Source organism: Sus scrofa, chromosome 14, assembly GCF_000003025.6.
Source record: "Sus scrofa isolate TJ Tabasco breed Duroc chromosome 14, Sscrofa11.1, whole genome shotgun sequence".
Classification (NCBI taxonomy): Eukaryota; Metazoa; Chordata; class Mammalia; order Artiodactyla; family Suidae; genus Sus; species Sus scrofa.
The window spans coordinates 133,360,324-133,377,143 of record NC_010456.5 but is presented as its reverse complement, the minus strand read 5'-3'; the positions used below and the strand labels follow the sequence as shown (position 1 = coordinate 133,377,143).

The following is a 16,820-nucleotide window of genomic DNA, read 5'->3' as shown; positions in this document are numbered from 1 at the left end:
GGCCCTGGACACAGGACCCTGTTCATCCCAGGAACCAAACGTGTCCTGTGACTCTCCCACGCAGCACAGTCACATCTGAGACAGGGGCAGGGGTCCTCCAGGGCCCTGTCCTGCTGGAAATTTTATTCCTGGGAACCCTGGGAACCTGGGGGCTCATTCACAGTTCCTGAAATAGGATCACGCTCAGGTTGAGGGAAGGGTTTGCACGGCCTTTGGGGGAACCCGTGTCTGGTGTGACGCCAGGGCCAGGGCAGGGGGCAGGAGAGCCTGAGGCTGCGCTTCCGGCTCTAATTTGCTTAGCGGCCCTGGGCAAACCCTTTCTCACCCTGGGTCGCTGTAAAACTTCTCCAGCTTCCCGCTAGATGGAAACTCCTTTGAGTCTCTGGGGAAGCAGGCGCCCGGCCCCGGGTCGGCTTCCGGGGTGCGCGGAAGGGGGGACGTTTGGAAACTGCTGAGGGCATGGAGGCGGGGGCCCCCACGCCCCAACCCCGAGGGCCGGCCACCGCGGGGTCTGCAGGGAAAGGGAGGGAGGGAGGAAGGGCGGGCCTGCCCGCCCCCTGCGCCCGCCCAGCGCCTTGGCGCGCCCCTGCCCGCCCCTGCCCGGCCCGGCCCGGCCCGGCCCAGCCCAGCCCAGCCCAGCCCCGCGGGCGGGTCACACGCGCCGCCGGCCGGCCGCCTCCGCGCCCCGTGCGCCGCGCTGCTGTGCCCGGCGCCCCCTGCCCCGCGCCGCCGTCCGCGCCCGCCGTCCGCCCGGCGCTCCCGGCGACCGTGACCCTGCCCGGGGCGCGGGGCGGAGCGGGCATGGCCCGCCGGGGGGCCGCCGCGCCGGCGCTGGCCCTGGCGCTCCTGGCGGTGGCCCTGGCCGGGGTCGGCGCTCGGGGCGCAGCCGTCGAGGACCCCGACTACTACGTGCAGGAGATCTGGGACCGGGAGCCTTACGACGCGCGCCCAGAGCCGGAGCCCGAGCCCTTCTCGCCGCCGCCGCCGCGGCCCGCGGGGCCCGGGGAGGGGGAGCGGGAGCGGGAGCGGCGCCCGGCCGAGCCCAGGCTGCCCAAGAAGGCGACCAAGCCCAAGAAAGCGCCCAAGAGGGAGAAGCTGGCTCCGGAGAAACCTCCCGCAGGTAAGGAACTTTCCGCGCTGGGCGGCCCGTGGGGGCGTCCGTGGCCGTGCGCCTGACCCCAGCAGTGGCCCGCTGGGGCTGAGGCGACAGCTGGCTTCCCTGTCCGTGGGTCTGGGAGGAGAGGGCCCCGTGAACCTCGCCATCGCTGCCCCCACCTCCCTAGGCACCGCGCTGCGCATCTCGCTGCCCCTCTGAGCCCCCAGAACTTAAACCTGAGCGGCGGCGTTCGTTCCCCTCTTCGGTGGACACGGGCCGAGCAGCTGGGAAGCTGCCTGGGGAGCTGGTCCCTCTGCCCCAAGTTTCACGTCGATGGCCCGGACCCGTCATCCTACTCTGCCTACTTTTGCAGTCTTCTCACAGGGCGTTCTCTCGGGACTGAATTTCCGATCTGGCCTGGTGAAGGGGGTCTGTTTTGGCACAGTGGCCTTCTGGGGAAAGCTCATCACTGGACCTTTATCCAGCCAGTGTCCCTTCTCAGCTCCCTCCCGCCCGTTTTGTGTGGGTCCCTTATTTCCGCTGTCCCTTTGAAGCAGAGCCTCTGCTAGGGGAGGCTGGGCTGCAGCCCAACTCCTGCACCCTAGCAGGGGCCAAACTGGGGGTCGCCAGGAAAGCCCAGTGGCACCTCGCAGCCATCCATCCCTCACCCCTTACAGGGCAGCCCCACATTCTGCCCGCCTTGTCTTGGGAGAATGACTTCCATTCATTATCTTACACTCCTTGCAAAACAGAACGCTTGCTCTTAATTCTCCCAGGTGTTCTTTGCTCAAATTTGCAAAGGGCTGTGGTCCCAGGTCCTAGTATTTCTAGAATGAGGAGTGAGAGCAGGATGGTGGCCAAGTTCTCCAGCCTGGTAATGACCTTCCTTGAAGGAGATGCATGTCCCTGGAGCTTCTGGCCTGAAAGGAATCACCTTTGTTTGGTTAAACTGTTCTCCAAAGGCAGCAGGGAAGCACTGGGAAAGGGGTGGAGACGGGGACCCAGAGCTCTTGAGAGTGGGCCCAGCTCGGCAGCCCCTTTGCACGTACCTGGGCGGCTGGGGTTCCTGCCACATTTCAGTTTGTGAGCGACTCTTTCGATCTGTAGGCAGTTCTGCAAGTTGTGGAAGCCTGCACAGAAGCAGTCAGAATTCCCCACATTTCCTGGGGAGTTATGGACGTTAAGATTCGTAAAAACCATACTGGCTTAATAATACTGGGAAAAAACACTCATTTGGAGAACACCCCCTGTGACTGTGTTAGGAGGTTTGTGGGCAACTGTCTTATTAATTCTTTCAGGGGCTCGGAGGAGTGGGTATTCTTGCTATGTTACAGATGAGGAAATGAAGGCTCTGACCGCCTCAGCAACCTGCTCAGGGCCACCCACTGGCTTGGGAGGTTTGAAAGCGCTTCTCCTGTGCTTTTAACTCAGGGTCTTTTTTGTTTGGTAGTTTGAATCAAGCTTGCACGTGCTTTTTGTTTTCCAGTATCTGCTATGTGGTCAGCCCAGCGCTGGGCATGGCGGGGCCAGGGTGGGTGGGAGACACATCTGTTAGGTTCTGGTATTTACTGGGGGGAATGCAGGGAGATCGTGGGGGGAAGCCCCAGGGACCTGCACTTAAACCCCGGTCTGGGGCTCAGCACTCAGCTTCCTGGACCTCAGCATCTTCATCTGCACAGGACGGCTGGCACTGGCTACCTCGCTTTGCATTGTCCATCGTTCTGTGAGCTTTTCGGCAAAAGCCTGCTGTGTGTCAGCTCATGGTTGTGCTGGTCCTTCTGTGAGCTGCTGTTCGTTATTCTACGGGTCGTTACTGAGAACCTGCTCAACAACAGGTGCTGGGAGAGGTCCGGGGGGAGGGGAGAACATGACGGCCTGGCCCCACCCTCCTGGAACTGCACCGGAGTTCCTGGGCTTGCAGAGGGGAATTGCGGATGTGTCAAGGGCTGTGTCGCTTATCCCCCAAACTGAAAACAGGTCCCTGGAAATTCCAGGGACTCCGCTTCCAGGACAGCTGCCTCCAGGCCTGCTGCCCTTCCAGTGTGCGTTTCTAATCAACTGTGTGGGGCTTTTTGGAGACCTCAATTTGCCACGTGTGACCTTCAGCACAAACCTTCAACTCCGGCTCTCCCCACCCCGCTTTTCTTGCACTTGACCGGTGGAACCCTCTATCCTGGACCTCAGTGATAGTTTGTGCAGTTCAATTGCACTGAGGCAATGAGTTTTCCCCTCTTAAGTGGTGACTTGATATGTGTCCTCCTTGTAACTTGGTAGCAATAAAGCGTTCATCCCTGCACTGGACCACCCACGAGCAGGTGGTCCTAAGATGCGGGAAGGCCTTTAGAGAGGAAGGCCACTGAGCCACAGCGGGAGGGTTTAGTGTGAGCTTCTGGACTTGGCCTCACCGGGTGGCTGGTGCCTGCAACATACCAGGCACCGTCTAGGCACTGAAGTGGGAGTGAGGGCTTAGAGTCAGGGATGAATACGCCCGTAAAAGCATAGATAACTACTCATTTAAACGTCTGTCATGTGCTTTGTCTTGGCGGGTGAATATTTTCCAGCTAGTCGGTCTTGCGGTAGAGGCTGGGTTCCAAAGACGATGGAAGGTGACTGTTCCGTGTGCCCGGGTCTAGGAGGCTGTCTTGTCTTACTCCCATGGGAAGGTTTACTTAAGGGGCCAAGGGCTTTGGGAATTTGATTTTGGTGTGAGTTTGGCTTTGACCCTTGGCAGTTCCTTCACGCCACCGTAGATATACGCAGTGGATCTCATGGGCTGACATTTTCCTGGAAATGGCTTGGACAGCTGCATCCTCTGGTTAATTGAGAGCATTGCATTTTTCCATGAGTGGCTCTCTGATTCCCTGAGAAGTAGAGCTCCAATATACGGAATAGAGTGGAGTCTTAAGAATTTTTTACATTTCTGCTGTGTAGCAGAAATGAGCACAACACTGTAAATCAGCTATACTTTAAAAAAGAAAATTTAAGTATCAAAAAATAAACTTTTCTCGTAAGAAAAGTTTTCATTTGGAAATAATTGTCAACTCATAGGAAACTGCAAAAACAGTACAGAGAGGTCCTCTACACCCTTCTCCAGCTTCCCCCAATGACAATGTCTTCTAGAACTGTTGTATAAGATTTCTCAACCTTGGCTGTATTGATATTTTGGAGCCAAATCTGTGTGTGTGTGTGTGTTTTGGGTGGGGGGAGGCTGCTGTCTTGTGCATTGTAGGATGTTTAGCAGCATCCATGGCTTTGACCCCCTAGATGCTAGTAGTACCCTTCCCCCAGTTGTGACAACCAAAAATATCTTTAGACATTGTCGCATGTCCCCATTGGGTTGAGAATCACTGCTGTATACAATATCAAAACAGAAAATGGAGGAGTTCTGGTTGTGGTGCAGCAGAAACGAATCCGACTGGTAACCACGAAGGTGCGGGTCCGATTCCCTGGCCTTGCTCAGTAGGTCGGGCATCCAGTGTTGCCAGCTGACAGCAGGCACTCTGATTCTACCCCCTAGCCTGGGAACATCCATATGCTACAGGTGTGGCCCTAAAAAGCAGAAATCAATGAATCAATCAATTAAAAAAAAAGCTGTTTGCACTGTGTGTTAAAAAAAACCCCAAGAGATTGACATTGGTACAATCATTTTTAACTAGATTACATTCCCTAGGGTTTTTTTTTTCTTCTGTCTTTTGTCTTTTTAAGGCCGCACCCATGGTATATGGAGGTCCCCAGGCTAGGGGTCTAATCAGAGCTGTTGCCGCCGACCTACGCCAGAGCTACAGCAACACCAGTTCCGAGCTGCTTCTGTGACCTAAACCACAGCTCACGGCAACGCCAGATCTTTAACCCACTGATCGAGGCCAGGGATCGAACCTGAGTCCTCATGGATACTAGTCAGATTCATTTCCACTGAGCCACGACAAGAACTCCCACCTGCGAGTTCTTGTTCGCTGCAAGATTCTGATAGTGGGCTGCCCAGTGTTAAAAAATGATTAAAGGCAATTTAGAGGATACAAACTTTATTTACCACTCCTTGATGTGCACAGCGAGAAAGGCAAAATGGGACAGAAGGCAGGAACCTTTATAGGATAAAGGATAAAGACTAAAGAAGAAGAGAACAGAAAATACCTGCTCGGCTGGGGCTTCGCAATCAACTTTGTTTGGGGTGAGACGGCTCAGCGTTGGCTTAGAATTTGGGAATTGGCTGACTGTGTTGCTGGTTGAAAGGGGATCACTAGGGACAGGAAACTTATGTAAGCTTTGGTTTGCTAACGTGGCACCCCAGGCAAGAGCAATTCCATCTTGGGCCTCGAAATTCATTTCAGCACCAGTCTTGGCTCAGGCACTTCCGCTGATGGCTTTTTTGGTTCTCACCACCTTGCGAGGCTGCCCATTCAATGGATGAGTAGTACTCGTGGCTAGACTGTTCTTTCACACAGGGACCTGGCAGGCTGCTTCTCTCTAATTCCCTTTACGCAGCTGTTTGTAGCCAAATTCAATAGTTTCTAGATCCCTGCAGTTGGAATGCTTTGGAGTCCAGAGAGTGAGTCTCAGGGTCCCAGTTTTTTTGTTTTGGAAGTTTTTTTTTTTGGCTGTGACTCTGGCATGTGGAAGCACCCAGGCCAGGGATGGAACCCGCACGACAGCAGCGACCCAAGCCACAGCAGCGACAATGTCAGTTCTTTAACCCACTGAGCCACCAGGGAACTCTCAGGGCCCCAGTTTTCAACCTTTGGGCGAAAAGTGAGATGCGAAACCACATTTCGGGCACGAGTGGATTTGGGAGGTACTTTTCATGTCATCTCCAAATTGATGACCTTGGTCTGGAGCCACAGTCTTTTTGGAGAATAAAATAGAACAGAGGAGTAAACCATAGTTACATAACTGGCTTGTCTTTTCCCTCCCAAGTGGGAGAAAGAAACAAACAAGTTAACACAAAAGACTCTTTTAATAGGTTATTTGAAGACATTTGGTTCTCCCCTCTCCGTTGGGTTAGCAGTGGCCTTTGGCTTTCGGGTTTCTTCTTGTTGGTTTGTTTGTCACTTTCTCCAAGGGCTGGGGAACATGCACCTCTGTCGGGACACACACTCGCCCGCATTGCCACCATGGTTTTGGTCCACGGTCCTGAGCCCGTGGAATCTGCAGAGTGGGCAGTGAGCCACGGCTGCATGTATGTCTGTGCCCAGAATTGGCCAGTTTGCACTTTGTACTGTGTCGTGCCCTGGCCTGGGCTGGGGGTGGGGCGATAACCAAGGAGTTGTTATTTGAGCGTATTTGGATGTAAACAAAGCTCTTTCTGTTGTGCCCTGCAAGCCCGTTGCCGGGAAGAGCTTCAGCTTTTGCCTCAACCCTCTTCAGGGCGTCCGACAAGGTTTGGCCTTTGGACCGAAAGGCCTTCTCCTGGGCAAAGCTGAGATGTGAGGATGGGGAGGACGTGTTTGTAAGTATTTCGCTCTATGTTGTTACTTTTTATTTATTTTATTTATTTTAGATTTTAATGAATATAGTTGACCTACAAAGTTGTGTTGATTTCAGGCATACAGCCAAGTAAATCAGTGATACATGTATCACTGATTCTTTTTCAGTCTTTTCCTTTCTTTTTCAAAATGTTGTATTTCTAAAGTCATCACCAGGCTATCTGAACCCCTAAAAAAAATAACAAGAAATCTTTATATCATGATATTTTATGGTCTTGTGCAGAGGTAAATGCAAAGTGTTTTGCTCAGGAGTTCCCGTCGTGGCTCAGTGGAAATGAATCTGACTAGTATCCATGAGGATGCAGCTTTGATCCCTGGTTCTGCTCAGTGGGTTAAGAATCTGGCATTGCCGTGAGCTGTGGTGTAGGTGGCAGACGTGGCTTGGATCCCATGCTGCTGTGGCTGTGGTGTAGGCCAGTGGCTACAGCTCTGATTGGACCCCTAGCCTGGGAACTTCCATATGCCGTGGGTGAGGCCCTAAAAGGTTAAAACAAAACAAAACAAAAAAACCAAAGCATTTGTCCAGATCAACTCCCTACAAAATTCCAAGGGAAAGAACTTTTTATATAAAAGGTCTTTGCATGTGCATCAGCAAGCAGCTTTCTCAGACGCCACCTCTGTTTCCAAAATGCATTCCAAAGTCAACTATTCCTGCTGGCAAATCTCTCGCCTGTGCCCGTGGTTCCAGAAGCCAGGGCTTGTGCGTAGATGATCAGGGGGAGACCATGCGTGTTGGGGGAGGTTGGGTTGGATGCTGTGGTCCTTGAAAGTAGCCATTGTGTTTCCTGTGAGCCCCAAGCATCCATGGCTGCTGGATCTCCTGGTGGCTGGTGCCTTCAGTCCTGTGACAGTGGCAGCCTGGGCCCTGGGCTTTTGGGTCCTGGGCCCTGGGCTTTTGAGGTGGAGTCTCTGCCGGATGTCCCTGAGGTAGGCAGGGAGCCTGAGCTCTCAGGCTTGGTGTCTCCCGCAATGGCTCTGCCCTCTGTGACCTTCTGAGGTCCTTGCCCCCACAGCCGCTTCTTTGGGATTATGAAACCTGTGAGGGTGGGGTGCCTTGGGTTGGCTGCGGGAAGGGCTAACATCTGCCACCAGCTGGCAGACAAAAGGCTACTGATCTGGGCATCATAGCCTGGTCAGCGGCCCCCAAGACACCTTCAAATGTGAATTTAAGACTCTATGTCAGATTTGTAGGGAACACTTGATCGATGCCAGGCATGGGCAGGTGTTTGGCTAAGTTTGTTCAGAACTGAGAGAGAGGAGTTCCCGTCGTGGCGCAGTGGTTAACGAATCCGACCAGGAACAATGAGGTTGCGGGTTCGATCCCTGCCCTTGCTCAGTGGGTTAACGATCTGGCGTTGCCGTGTGCTGTGATGTAGGTTGCAGACGCGGCTCGGATCCCGCGTTGCTGTGGCTGTGGTGTAGGCCGGTGGCTACAGCTCCGATTCAACCCCTAGCCTGGGAACCTTCACATGCCGTGGGAGCGGCCCAAGAAATAGCAACAACAACAAAAAGACAAAAAAAAAAAAAAAAAAAGAACTGAGAGAGAATCAGCATCTGGCTCTTCCACTCATGGGCACGTGTGACCGCTTCATGTCTCAAATTCCTCACTGTGACAGAGGAATAATAATAATAATGATAATAATAATCTTCCCCAGGTGATGTGACATTTGAAGGTCAATGCACAGCCTTCCACTCTTTCTTTTCTTTTTTTGCCTTTACAGCCCTGCACGCGCAGCATATGGAGGTTCCCAGGCTAGGGGTCGAATCGGAGCTGTAGCCGCCGGCCTACGCCAGAGCCACAACAAGGACAGATCCTTAACCCAATGAGCGAGGCCAGGGATGGAACCCGAAACCTCATGGTTCCTAGTCGGATTCGTCTCTGACGTGCCATGACGGGAACTCCTCCCAGTCTTTCTAAGGACAGGTCAGAGGAAGCTGCTACCCAGGTCCCCAAGTCCCCAAGGTCCCAAGCACCCTGCGTCCTGTGGGTCCTGCTCAGCGTCACAGCTCCTGGTTACGGGGTTTCCTTCTCACTCCCTTCACTTTTTCACTTGTGCTTCGAGAAATCACCTCCCACATTCACTCCTGCCCCCAAGACCCACTTCAGGCTGGTCCAGGCAGAAGCCCAGCTGAAACCAGCAAGTACCAGCTGTCCCCACACAGGACCTGGCACACCGCACCTGCTGCTGTGGTGGAGGTGTCTCTTTAAAGGCAAAGGGCTTCTTATTTGGTTGCAAGTTGGGAAGGTGGCTGCAGCTGTGCAGAGGCTGGGAGTGGCTGTCCTTTCTGCTCAGGGGACCTGATAGGGACCACGTCTTCGTCTTCTTTTTAGGCTTCGTTATTTTTTAAAATTAAAGTATAGTTGATTTACAATGTTGTGTTAGTTTCAGGTGGACAGCACAGTGATTTAGTTATACATACATATGTGTCTGTTTTTTTCAGATGTTTTTCCTTTACGGATTATTACAAAATATTAAGTATTGTTTCCGGTCGTGGGTCCTTGTTAGTTACCTCTTTTGTATAGAGTAGCGTGCATATATGTTCATGCCAAACTCTTAACGTATCCCTCCCCCAGCCTTTCCCATAAGACCGAACCTTCTGCAGGAACGGCCAGCCCGGAGGAGGATACGGGCTGACCAGCTAGCTTCTCAGGAAAGACACAGCGACGTGGGGGAAGGGAGGGCTTTTGGTTGCTTGATTGACAGACTGATGAATTGATGAACTGACTTTGGTCCAGCCTGGTAAGAAGTACTTAGAAAATTGCACTGGTGCCTCCATCTCCAGCTCGACCGTTCAGGTCACCGATGAACAGAACACAGCAAGCGTGTTCTTCAGCCACTCGACCCTTTTTCTTTTTCAGGCTTCACCTGATCCCTGGGAAACCGTCTCAGGTTTGGGAACTGGATAAGGACACGGGTTCTTTTCCTGCTAACCCCCGCAGGGAGCATAAGGTGTCTAACTGCTTTTGTTTAGGCTCTTCACGTTCACCTGCCAGGTCCTCCTTATGCCATGGTGTTTGAGAAAGTGGAATTCATGCCTGTGCAGGTGCCGTGAGGCTGCCTTTCTGGGGAGGCCCTGAGAACCTGCAGAGCCTTTGGGCCAGGGCCTTCCTCCTCCTGTGGATTCCTTCACAGAGAGCTGGGTGAGGCGCTCAGGGCCCAGGATTGGGTCCTGCTCAAGAGGGGCGTGCAGATGCCTTTGGGCTGGAATTTCCTGGGGAAAATGCAAATATGCGGCAAAGAATTTTTTCAGTTTCTGGGATTGCTACTGTAAGCTCCTTGTATAGAGAGGGGAAAAAATAGTTTCCTATCAACCGAGAAGCATGATATTTATCACCATAGACCAGAATAGAATAGGCGGCCCCCACCGGCAATTCAGTTGGCTACTTTTAAGGAATTCGGTGTTGTCACGCAGCCCAGATGGAGATGTTGATTTGCTTCTGGCTCCTTCTCTGTACATTATTTCCACTCTCCTCTTTCTTTCATCTGTACAGACCATATGCTGCCTTTCTTGCCATAAGAGAAGAAGGGGCTGAGAAGGGCCTTCCTAGACTTGGCATCAGGCTCCTGCTTTGCCAGCCCCTGGCTCTGCCAGTGACCTTGGGTGGCTCTCTTCTCTGAGCCTTAGTGTCCCCATTCTAGAATAGCATTCATAGCCAGCTTCCTGCCCTTGATGGGTATTTGCCAAGATTGAATTTTTTTATTCTTTTTTGGCCGCCCCCGTGGCATATGGAGTTCCTGGACCAGGGATCAGATCCGAGCTGCAGTTCAGACCCAAACCAAAGCTGTGGCAACACCAATCCCTAACCCACTGGGCTGGGCGGGGGATCAAACCCGAGTCCCAGCGCTCCCAAGGTGTCACCGACCTCATTGCAGGAATTTCTCGAATGTTTTAACCTATGTGAAAGTGCCTCGCACACTGTGACTCATGCTCTACCTGTTGGCTGTCACTCTTGCGGCACCTGGGATGGTGCTTTGTGACACATGGGGACTCGGTGCTGGCATTCATGATGCAGAGGTGGCAGCTGTCTTCTATTCAGTGGTCCCTGTAGGTCAGGCACTGCCCTAAGTGCTTTGATCTTGTCTGTTTCCTCCCGTAACTTCCACTGAGGCAGGTGCTGTGTCTCCTCATCTTACTGGGATGGAAGATAGAGGTGGGTCCCTTGAGAACACGCGGCATCAGTGTGGTGGCAGAACCTGGTTGCCCCAGGCTGGAACCAGATTGGTGGGTGCGTATCCGGAAGTGCATCTCCCCCAGAGGAGGCAGCAGAGCCCCCACCTGTTGTCGAGGCCCCGCTGTCACTCCCTGTGGGGACTCTGTCCCCCACAGGTTGGCCCAGGGGTGATGGCACATCTGCCCCACATCTGGGCCTTTATTTCCAGCGCCAAGCACAGACCATGGATCCAGCCTAGGGGACTGAGGCTGAGGGTGCTCACGGGCCGTGCTCTCTGACCGAGTCACCTGTGTTGTCCATGGAGGCCCCGGAGAGGTTGCCCCAGCAGACGGAAGGCTTGCAGCCAATGGCCAACTTCCGGGGAGGGTGGGATGGAATATTATTTCCCAGAACTTTGGTTTTTTCCTCTCATATTTTGTAAAACCTTCTCCCACCCCCACAACATCTTCTCTTTCTGCCAAATCAGACTCTGCATTCTCAAAAGTATGCTTTCCTGAACAATCAAGGTCGTTATCGGTCTTTAGAGACCCCCGATCAGACCCTTTCAGAAGAGGCTGTCTTTGGAGGTCACCGCCCATGACATTCCTACCCTGAGAAATGGCACAGATGCCAAGGTGACATCAGGCTGGGGTCAGATGCACTCAGGGTGGCACCCCTCTTCCCCTGGCCTTTCTGCGTGTTTTGGCTTATTGATTTCCTTGACCTGAGGAGAACATTTCATTTTGTGATTTTTTTTTTTTTTTTACTTTACATGGAAAAGGAAAGCTGCTCCCAGCAGTTTATTACCCAAGACTATGATGGAGAGAGCATTGCTCTTGACCGGGTCCAGTGCACCCTTGAATTTTTTGAAAATTTAAGGTTTTCTTGATAATTTTTTTGGGGGGGTGACTCTAGAACTCTGTGAAATGTTTTCATTAATTGGCACAGTCCACGGGATGTTTTTAGTATTTCAACTTGCTTTTTAAAGTCCAACCTAAGTATCTTTCTCCATAGAGCCTGCCTTTCTCTGGTTTTTGTCTCGTTGGTCATTCACTGACTCATAGTCCCTCCCGAGCGTTCATTCATCACAGCCTGTTATCTAGGACTTAGCCAGACTCTGGAGGGAGAGCAATGAGCAAAACCAGACACGGTTCCTGTCCCCATGGACAGAATAATGCATGTTATTCATGTGTGATGATGTGACCCAGGACGGGTGTGTGGAGCAGTAGTGGGGGCTGCTGACACCCCACCCAGGCCATCTTGCCCCCCCAGGTACCCCCATCCTACAGCTGCTGGGTGCTCAGCTATGATGTCACAGCTGCTCCCTTCTCTGGAACATGGAATGGGACATCTGCCCCTCTCCAGCTGATCAGTCTGTAGCCAGAGGCAACCGGCATAGGAAAGGTGGCCCCTTATCTCAGGGCGGGGACCACAGTGTGTGAAATTCCTGCTCCAGCGCTCCCCAGGGGATCAGGCTGAGTCAGACTCTACCAGGAAACACAGCCCGGCTTGGCTCCTTACTCTACCCCATCCTGCTCCTGCCCCCCTTCTCCTTCGAGCGCTCTCTCAGTTTATCAGTGCACTGAACCCTGCCTCGGCTCTGCAGAGAGGCAGCTTGACCAAAGCCAAGTGCTGCAGAGTCCAGCCAAGGTGGCACTGATGCCGGTGGGGAGTTTAGGAAGCCATCTCAGGAAGGCAGGCTGAGCAGAGACGTGAAGGATCAGCAGGATCGAAGTGGCGGGAGAGGGGCTGGAAGGGCACTCAGGAGGAGGAACAGCACATGCCAGGTTCTGGCTGGCAGGAAATTGGAACTGAGGCCTGAAAGGGAGCCGGTGATTGTGGAGCAGAGAGAACAGACTGTGGGAGAATGCTGGAGGGGCAGCGGGGCACGAGCAGGCAGATGTCCTGGGCTCCAGTACGTCCTGGGCTCTAGTTGGTGGGCACACCATCACCCCTCCTGGTACCCAGCCAGGGCTTTCAGAGAGTTAGGAGGGAGGAGTCCAGCATGGTAGGGAATCGAACTCTGGGCTCAGAGGTCAGGCGTTCCAGCTCCGTTGTATCAGCTGGATGTACTGTCCCCCTTGGGCCCCAGGGAGGGTCCAAGGTAGTGCCCAGGAGGTTTTGCAGTCTTAGAGGAGTAACACCTGCAAGCCTACGTTGTTTTCCTTAGGAGTGTTCATTTCCCTGGGTGCTCACATAACTCACTTCCTTTCCTTTAACCACGAGCCCCTCAGAGTTGCAGGTGCCATCGCTGGGAACAGAGAAGGCCGGGGGTGGAGACCCCGCCTTGCAGGAGACGTTGGTGAGTCCTCACCGTCCTGGGACACTGCTGGCTTATGTGGAAATAAAGGCTTCTCTCGCACTGTTTTTCTTTTTAGGTAAAAATAGCAACAGAAAAGGCATGAAAACCAAGAGCTCTGAGAAGGCTGCCAGTGACGAGCGCCACGTGCCCATGGGCCGAGATGCCGTCCGAGAGGGTGAGTCAGGCCCCGGCCCCATCAGGGCCCCGAGAGGCCTTGGGGTGGGGCCCCCGGGGCCTGCTGTCTCCTCTGAGCCATCTGTGCAGGAATCCGGGCGGGGAACATTCGCAGCCGCTCTCCTCTGCACTGCACGTAACTCGGCCTCAGTTTCCCCGTCGGTCGGCTTGACTCAGCTCACTTCCGAATGACCTTGGAACTCTTGGTGGCCTTCCCCCTCAGCGACAGCATCGCTTCCTTTCTTGTGGGGCCACACAGAGGCCCACGGCCTTGAGTGTGCATTTCTTATCTCCCCACCAAACCCGGGGCCCCCCGGGTCAGAGTCAAGTCTTCTTCCAAAGTAAGTTGTGCCAGGCTGGGCGTTTCACCATCATGTAAAAATGTTGGTCCTTTAACTACTTACCTTAGGATGCTCCAAGCCGTTGGTTCTACTCACGGGCAAATTCTGGCCCTCTTGCTACAGTTACTATTACTATTAACTGTTACCATTGCCATTGTTATACCCCTGTTACTCTATGATATTTAGGATGACATTTCTGCTATTAGCAATAAGGAACATGTAGCAGGTGCTTAAACTCTCAGTAATTGCCAGGCGCTGGGCGTCGTCCTTCAGATCTCCTGGTGTCCCTCTGAGTATTTTGGATATTATCATCATTATCATTATCGTCCTCATTGTCGTCATCATCATTGTCACAGCTGAGGAAATGAGACTCCGTAATATGGGTCTCCCTTTGCCTCCTGTTAAGCAGCTTGCAGGTTGGACACCAGGGATGTGAACTCAAGATTTTCTGGTTCTAGACTTTCTGCTCCGAAGCACAGCTGCTTGACGTAAATGGAGCATTTCACACATTTGCATTTTTAGAGGCAGCATCTGCTTTCAGCTGCCCCGTGAGCCCATAAGCCGTGTGCTGGGTGGGTCATTGCAAAGGGAATTGGGAGTTCCGGTAGTAGGCACCATGTAATGATCTGGGGCTGTGATTCTAACCCAGAACGTGCCATCCAGGAAATTATAGATGCGACTAACAGTGCACCCTAAAGTAAAAACAGTTCACCTGCAGTGAGCTTCTGCAGTCACTTACTCAATGAGAATTCTGTTCTGTCGTAAGGCAGGCAGGTACGTGATCGTCGCCTTGTGTGGGGGGGGCGGTGGGAAGGGGCGCATTGCCCAGCATGTCCAGAGGGCAGAAAGCTGCAGGGGCTGGGTTTCTGCAGGTTCACCTGTTAGTGTGGTCCTTTGGGGTTTCCACTGAGCGAGTGGTAATGAGACGCCCACTGTGGGTGGGTCCTGGGCCTGACTTTTTGTCCCCTTGCTCCCCCAGGCTGATGAAACACCAGCTGTTTCTCAGGGTCATAAGCCACGGGGCTAAAGTGGCTTCCAGTGCCAGCCTCACCTCTCGGGGTGCTGCTGCTGTCAGGTCTGGGCCAGAGGGTTTCTACTGTCTTATTCATTCTTAGACGCTTTCAAACATATTTTTACAAATATTTTTCCAGATTTTTTAAAGTAGCTCTTAGCACAAGGGCCGGTTTGAATTATCTTCGTTCTTCATTACCAGAATTGGAAGATATTGTAATTTGGGGAGGCATTTTCACCGAGATTTTTCAAGGCCCATTTCTGTTTCTGTGCGTGCACACACGCACACGCGCGTGCACGCACACACACACTCTGAAGTCTGAACTGGCCTCCCTTTCTGCCGCATGGACGTTTCCCCTCCCCCACCTTCGCCTCAGAGCCCTGTCTCAGCAGGTAGGGACCCCTGGCCTCGCAGGCAGCCGTCGTGGCTCCGATTCACTGAATGCCCTAGAAGTGATCTTGGCCTGTGACACTTGTTCACGTTACTTTTCTATTAAAACAAGATTGAGGAACTGAGGCTGGCCTTGGAGGGCAGCGAAGCTGGGGAGGCCCTGATTTGCATGCACGGAAGGGAGAGAGATGGTGAGAGGGGAGGTTGTTTGAGAGCAGGGGACCAGCGATTGGGAACAGGGGTCTGGGCCAGGAGGGGTGGAGCTGGGCAGAGAAGGGCCTCGGATGGACAGCTGGACAGGCTCCAGACCCCGCATCCTTCACTCTCTCAACACCTCCCTCGATCGTGCTAGGAGTGTTGCTGAAGACATGGACGAATAAAGGGGTCGAGGGGGGGTGTCATCTACATCGTATGCAAGGTGGCAGGTCCAACAGGTGTCATCTGTATCATCTGCAAGGTAGCAGGTGGAGCAGATGTTACTTGCTTCATTTTCAGGGTGGTGGATGGGCCAGATGTTAACCACACAGAGCTGTGTGAGTGGATGGCATCAAAGAGCGTGTGTGGATATGGATTCATCCCTAGAGGACCTTCGCTTTAGGGGAGAGATTATGGCCATGACTGTCGCTATCACTGAGGAGCAGTGTCAGCTGGAGCAAGTCTCCAAAATATATCCTGGATATTGTTTGTAATAACATAAGCCGTGGTCGAGGTATTGGTCTAGTTCTTGACTTCTCTCTATCTCTCCAGCCTTTGCTGTATAACTTTTCAGTTCCTTTCACAGAAGGTGCAAGGGCCTTGACTTTGGGCTGCCTTGTGTGCTTTGCTGAGGCCAGGAGGATCAGGTGGGGCGAGCAGGTGCCAGTTTCACACGGACGGCTTAAGAGACCTTGCTTCTTTCCATTTGCTCCTTGTGCCCCTGCCTGTTCCACAAGAAGAATGCAGGCATCTAGGCCACTGGTCCAGGGAGCCTGACAGATAAGTGGAGCAGATTGGGGCCCACCTTGCATCCTGGAGCCACCAGCTGAGCCCAGCCGATCTATAGACAACTAGGAAATACGCGCTACTCTGAGAGTCTTTGGTGGTTTGTTACACAGCAGTAGCTGACACATCCTTTGAAGATGAAGACCATGTTTTTTTGTTTTTGCTTTTTTTTTTCTTTTTAAGGCCACACCTGAGGCGTATGGATGTTGCCAGGCTAATGGTCATATCAGAGCTACAGCTTCTGGCCTACACCACAGTGAACGAGGCCAGATAGCAAGCCTGCATCCTCATGGATAATAGTCAGATTTGCATCACCACGGGAACGCTTGATCTTCATCTTTTTAAAGAAAAAGTCTCATTGTGTCCTGTTGCATGGACACAGAATGGACACATTCTACGATCTTTTTTTTTTTTTTTTTTTCCTTTTTGGCCACCCCCTGGCATATGGAGTTCCCGGGCCAGGGATCAGAGCCGAGCTGTAGTTTTGACCTAAGCCAAGCTGCAGTATCATCAGATCCCTAACTCACTGTGCCAGGCCAGGGACTGAACCCGCATCTTGACGCTCCCAAGATGCCACTGATCCCGTTGCACCCCAGCGGATGTTCTGTGGTTTATTTAATCGCTAGGTGACGGACTTTTAGAGTCTTTCCAGTACTTTGCTAGCATAGAGAGTGTTGCTGTGAACTTAACCCTATCTGCTGTCATTTACAGGCATCGGGTGCAGACCAGCTCCCTACTTGCCCTTCAGAGCCCCCCATGCTTTGACCTCCGCTTCCTTTTTTTCTTTCTCAGCCAGGCAGGAGCTTGTTTCTCAGACGTATCCTGTGCCGAAAGCCGGCTCATGTGTTTCCCCCAAAGGGAGCCGGGCCAGCCTCTCAGTGGGGCTGGGGA

General features: G+C 53.0%; 1 protein-coding gene across 4 annotated transcripts in view; it reads left to right on the top strand.

Annotated features, from left to right (window-relative positions):
- Positions 766–16,820, top strand: part of CPXM2 (carboxypeptidase X, M14 family member 2) — a 129,858-nt gene continuing 113,803 nt past the window's right edge. The window contains exons 1-2 of one of the 4 annotated variants that reach the window (XM_021073605.1): positions 766–1,120; positions 13,108–13,206. In XM_021073605.1, coding sequence (XP_020929264.1) covers positions 802–1,120; positions 13,108–13,206 — 418 coding nt within the window. In that variant the 5' untranslated portion in view covers positions 766–801. Of the gene's footprint in view, positions 1,121–6,387; positions 6,540–13,107; positions 13,207–16,820 lie in introns of those variants that run through there. The other 3 variants (XM_013983826.2, XM_013983827.2, XM_021073606.1) reach the window with 3 other exon arrangements.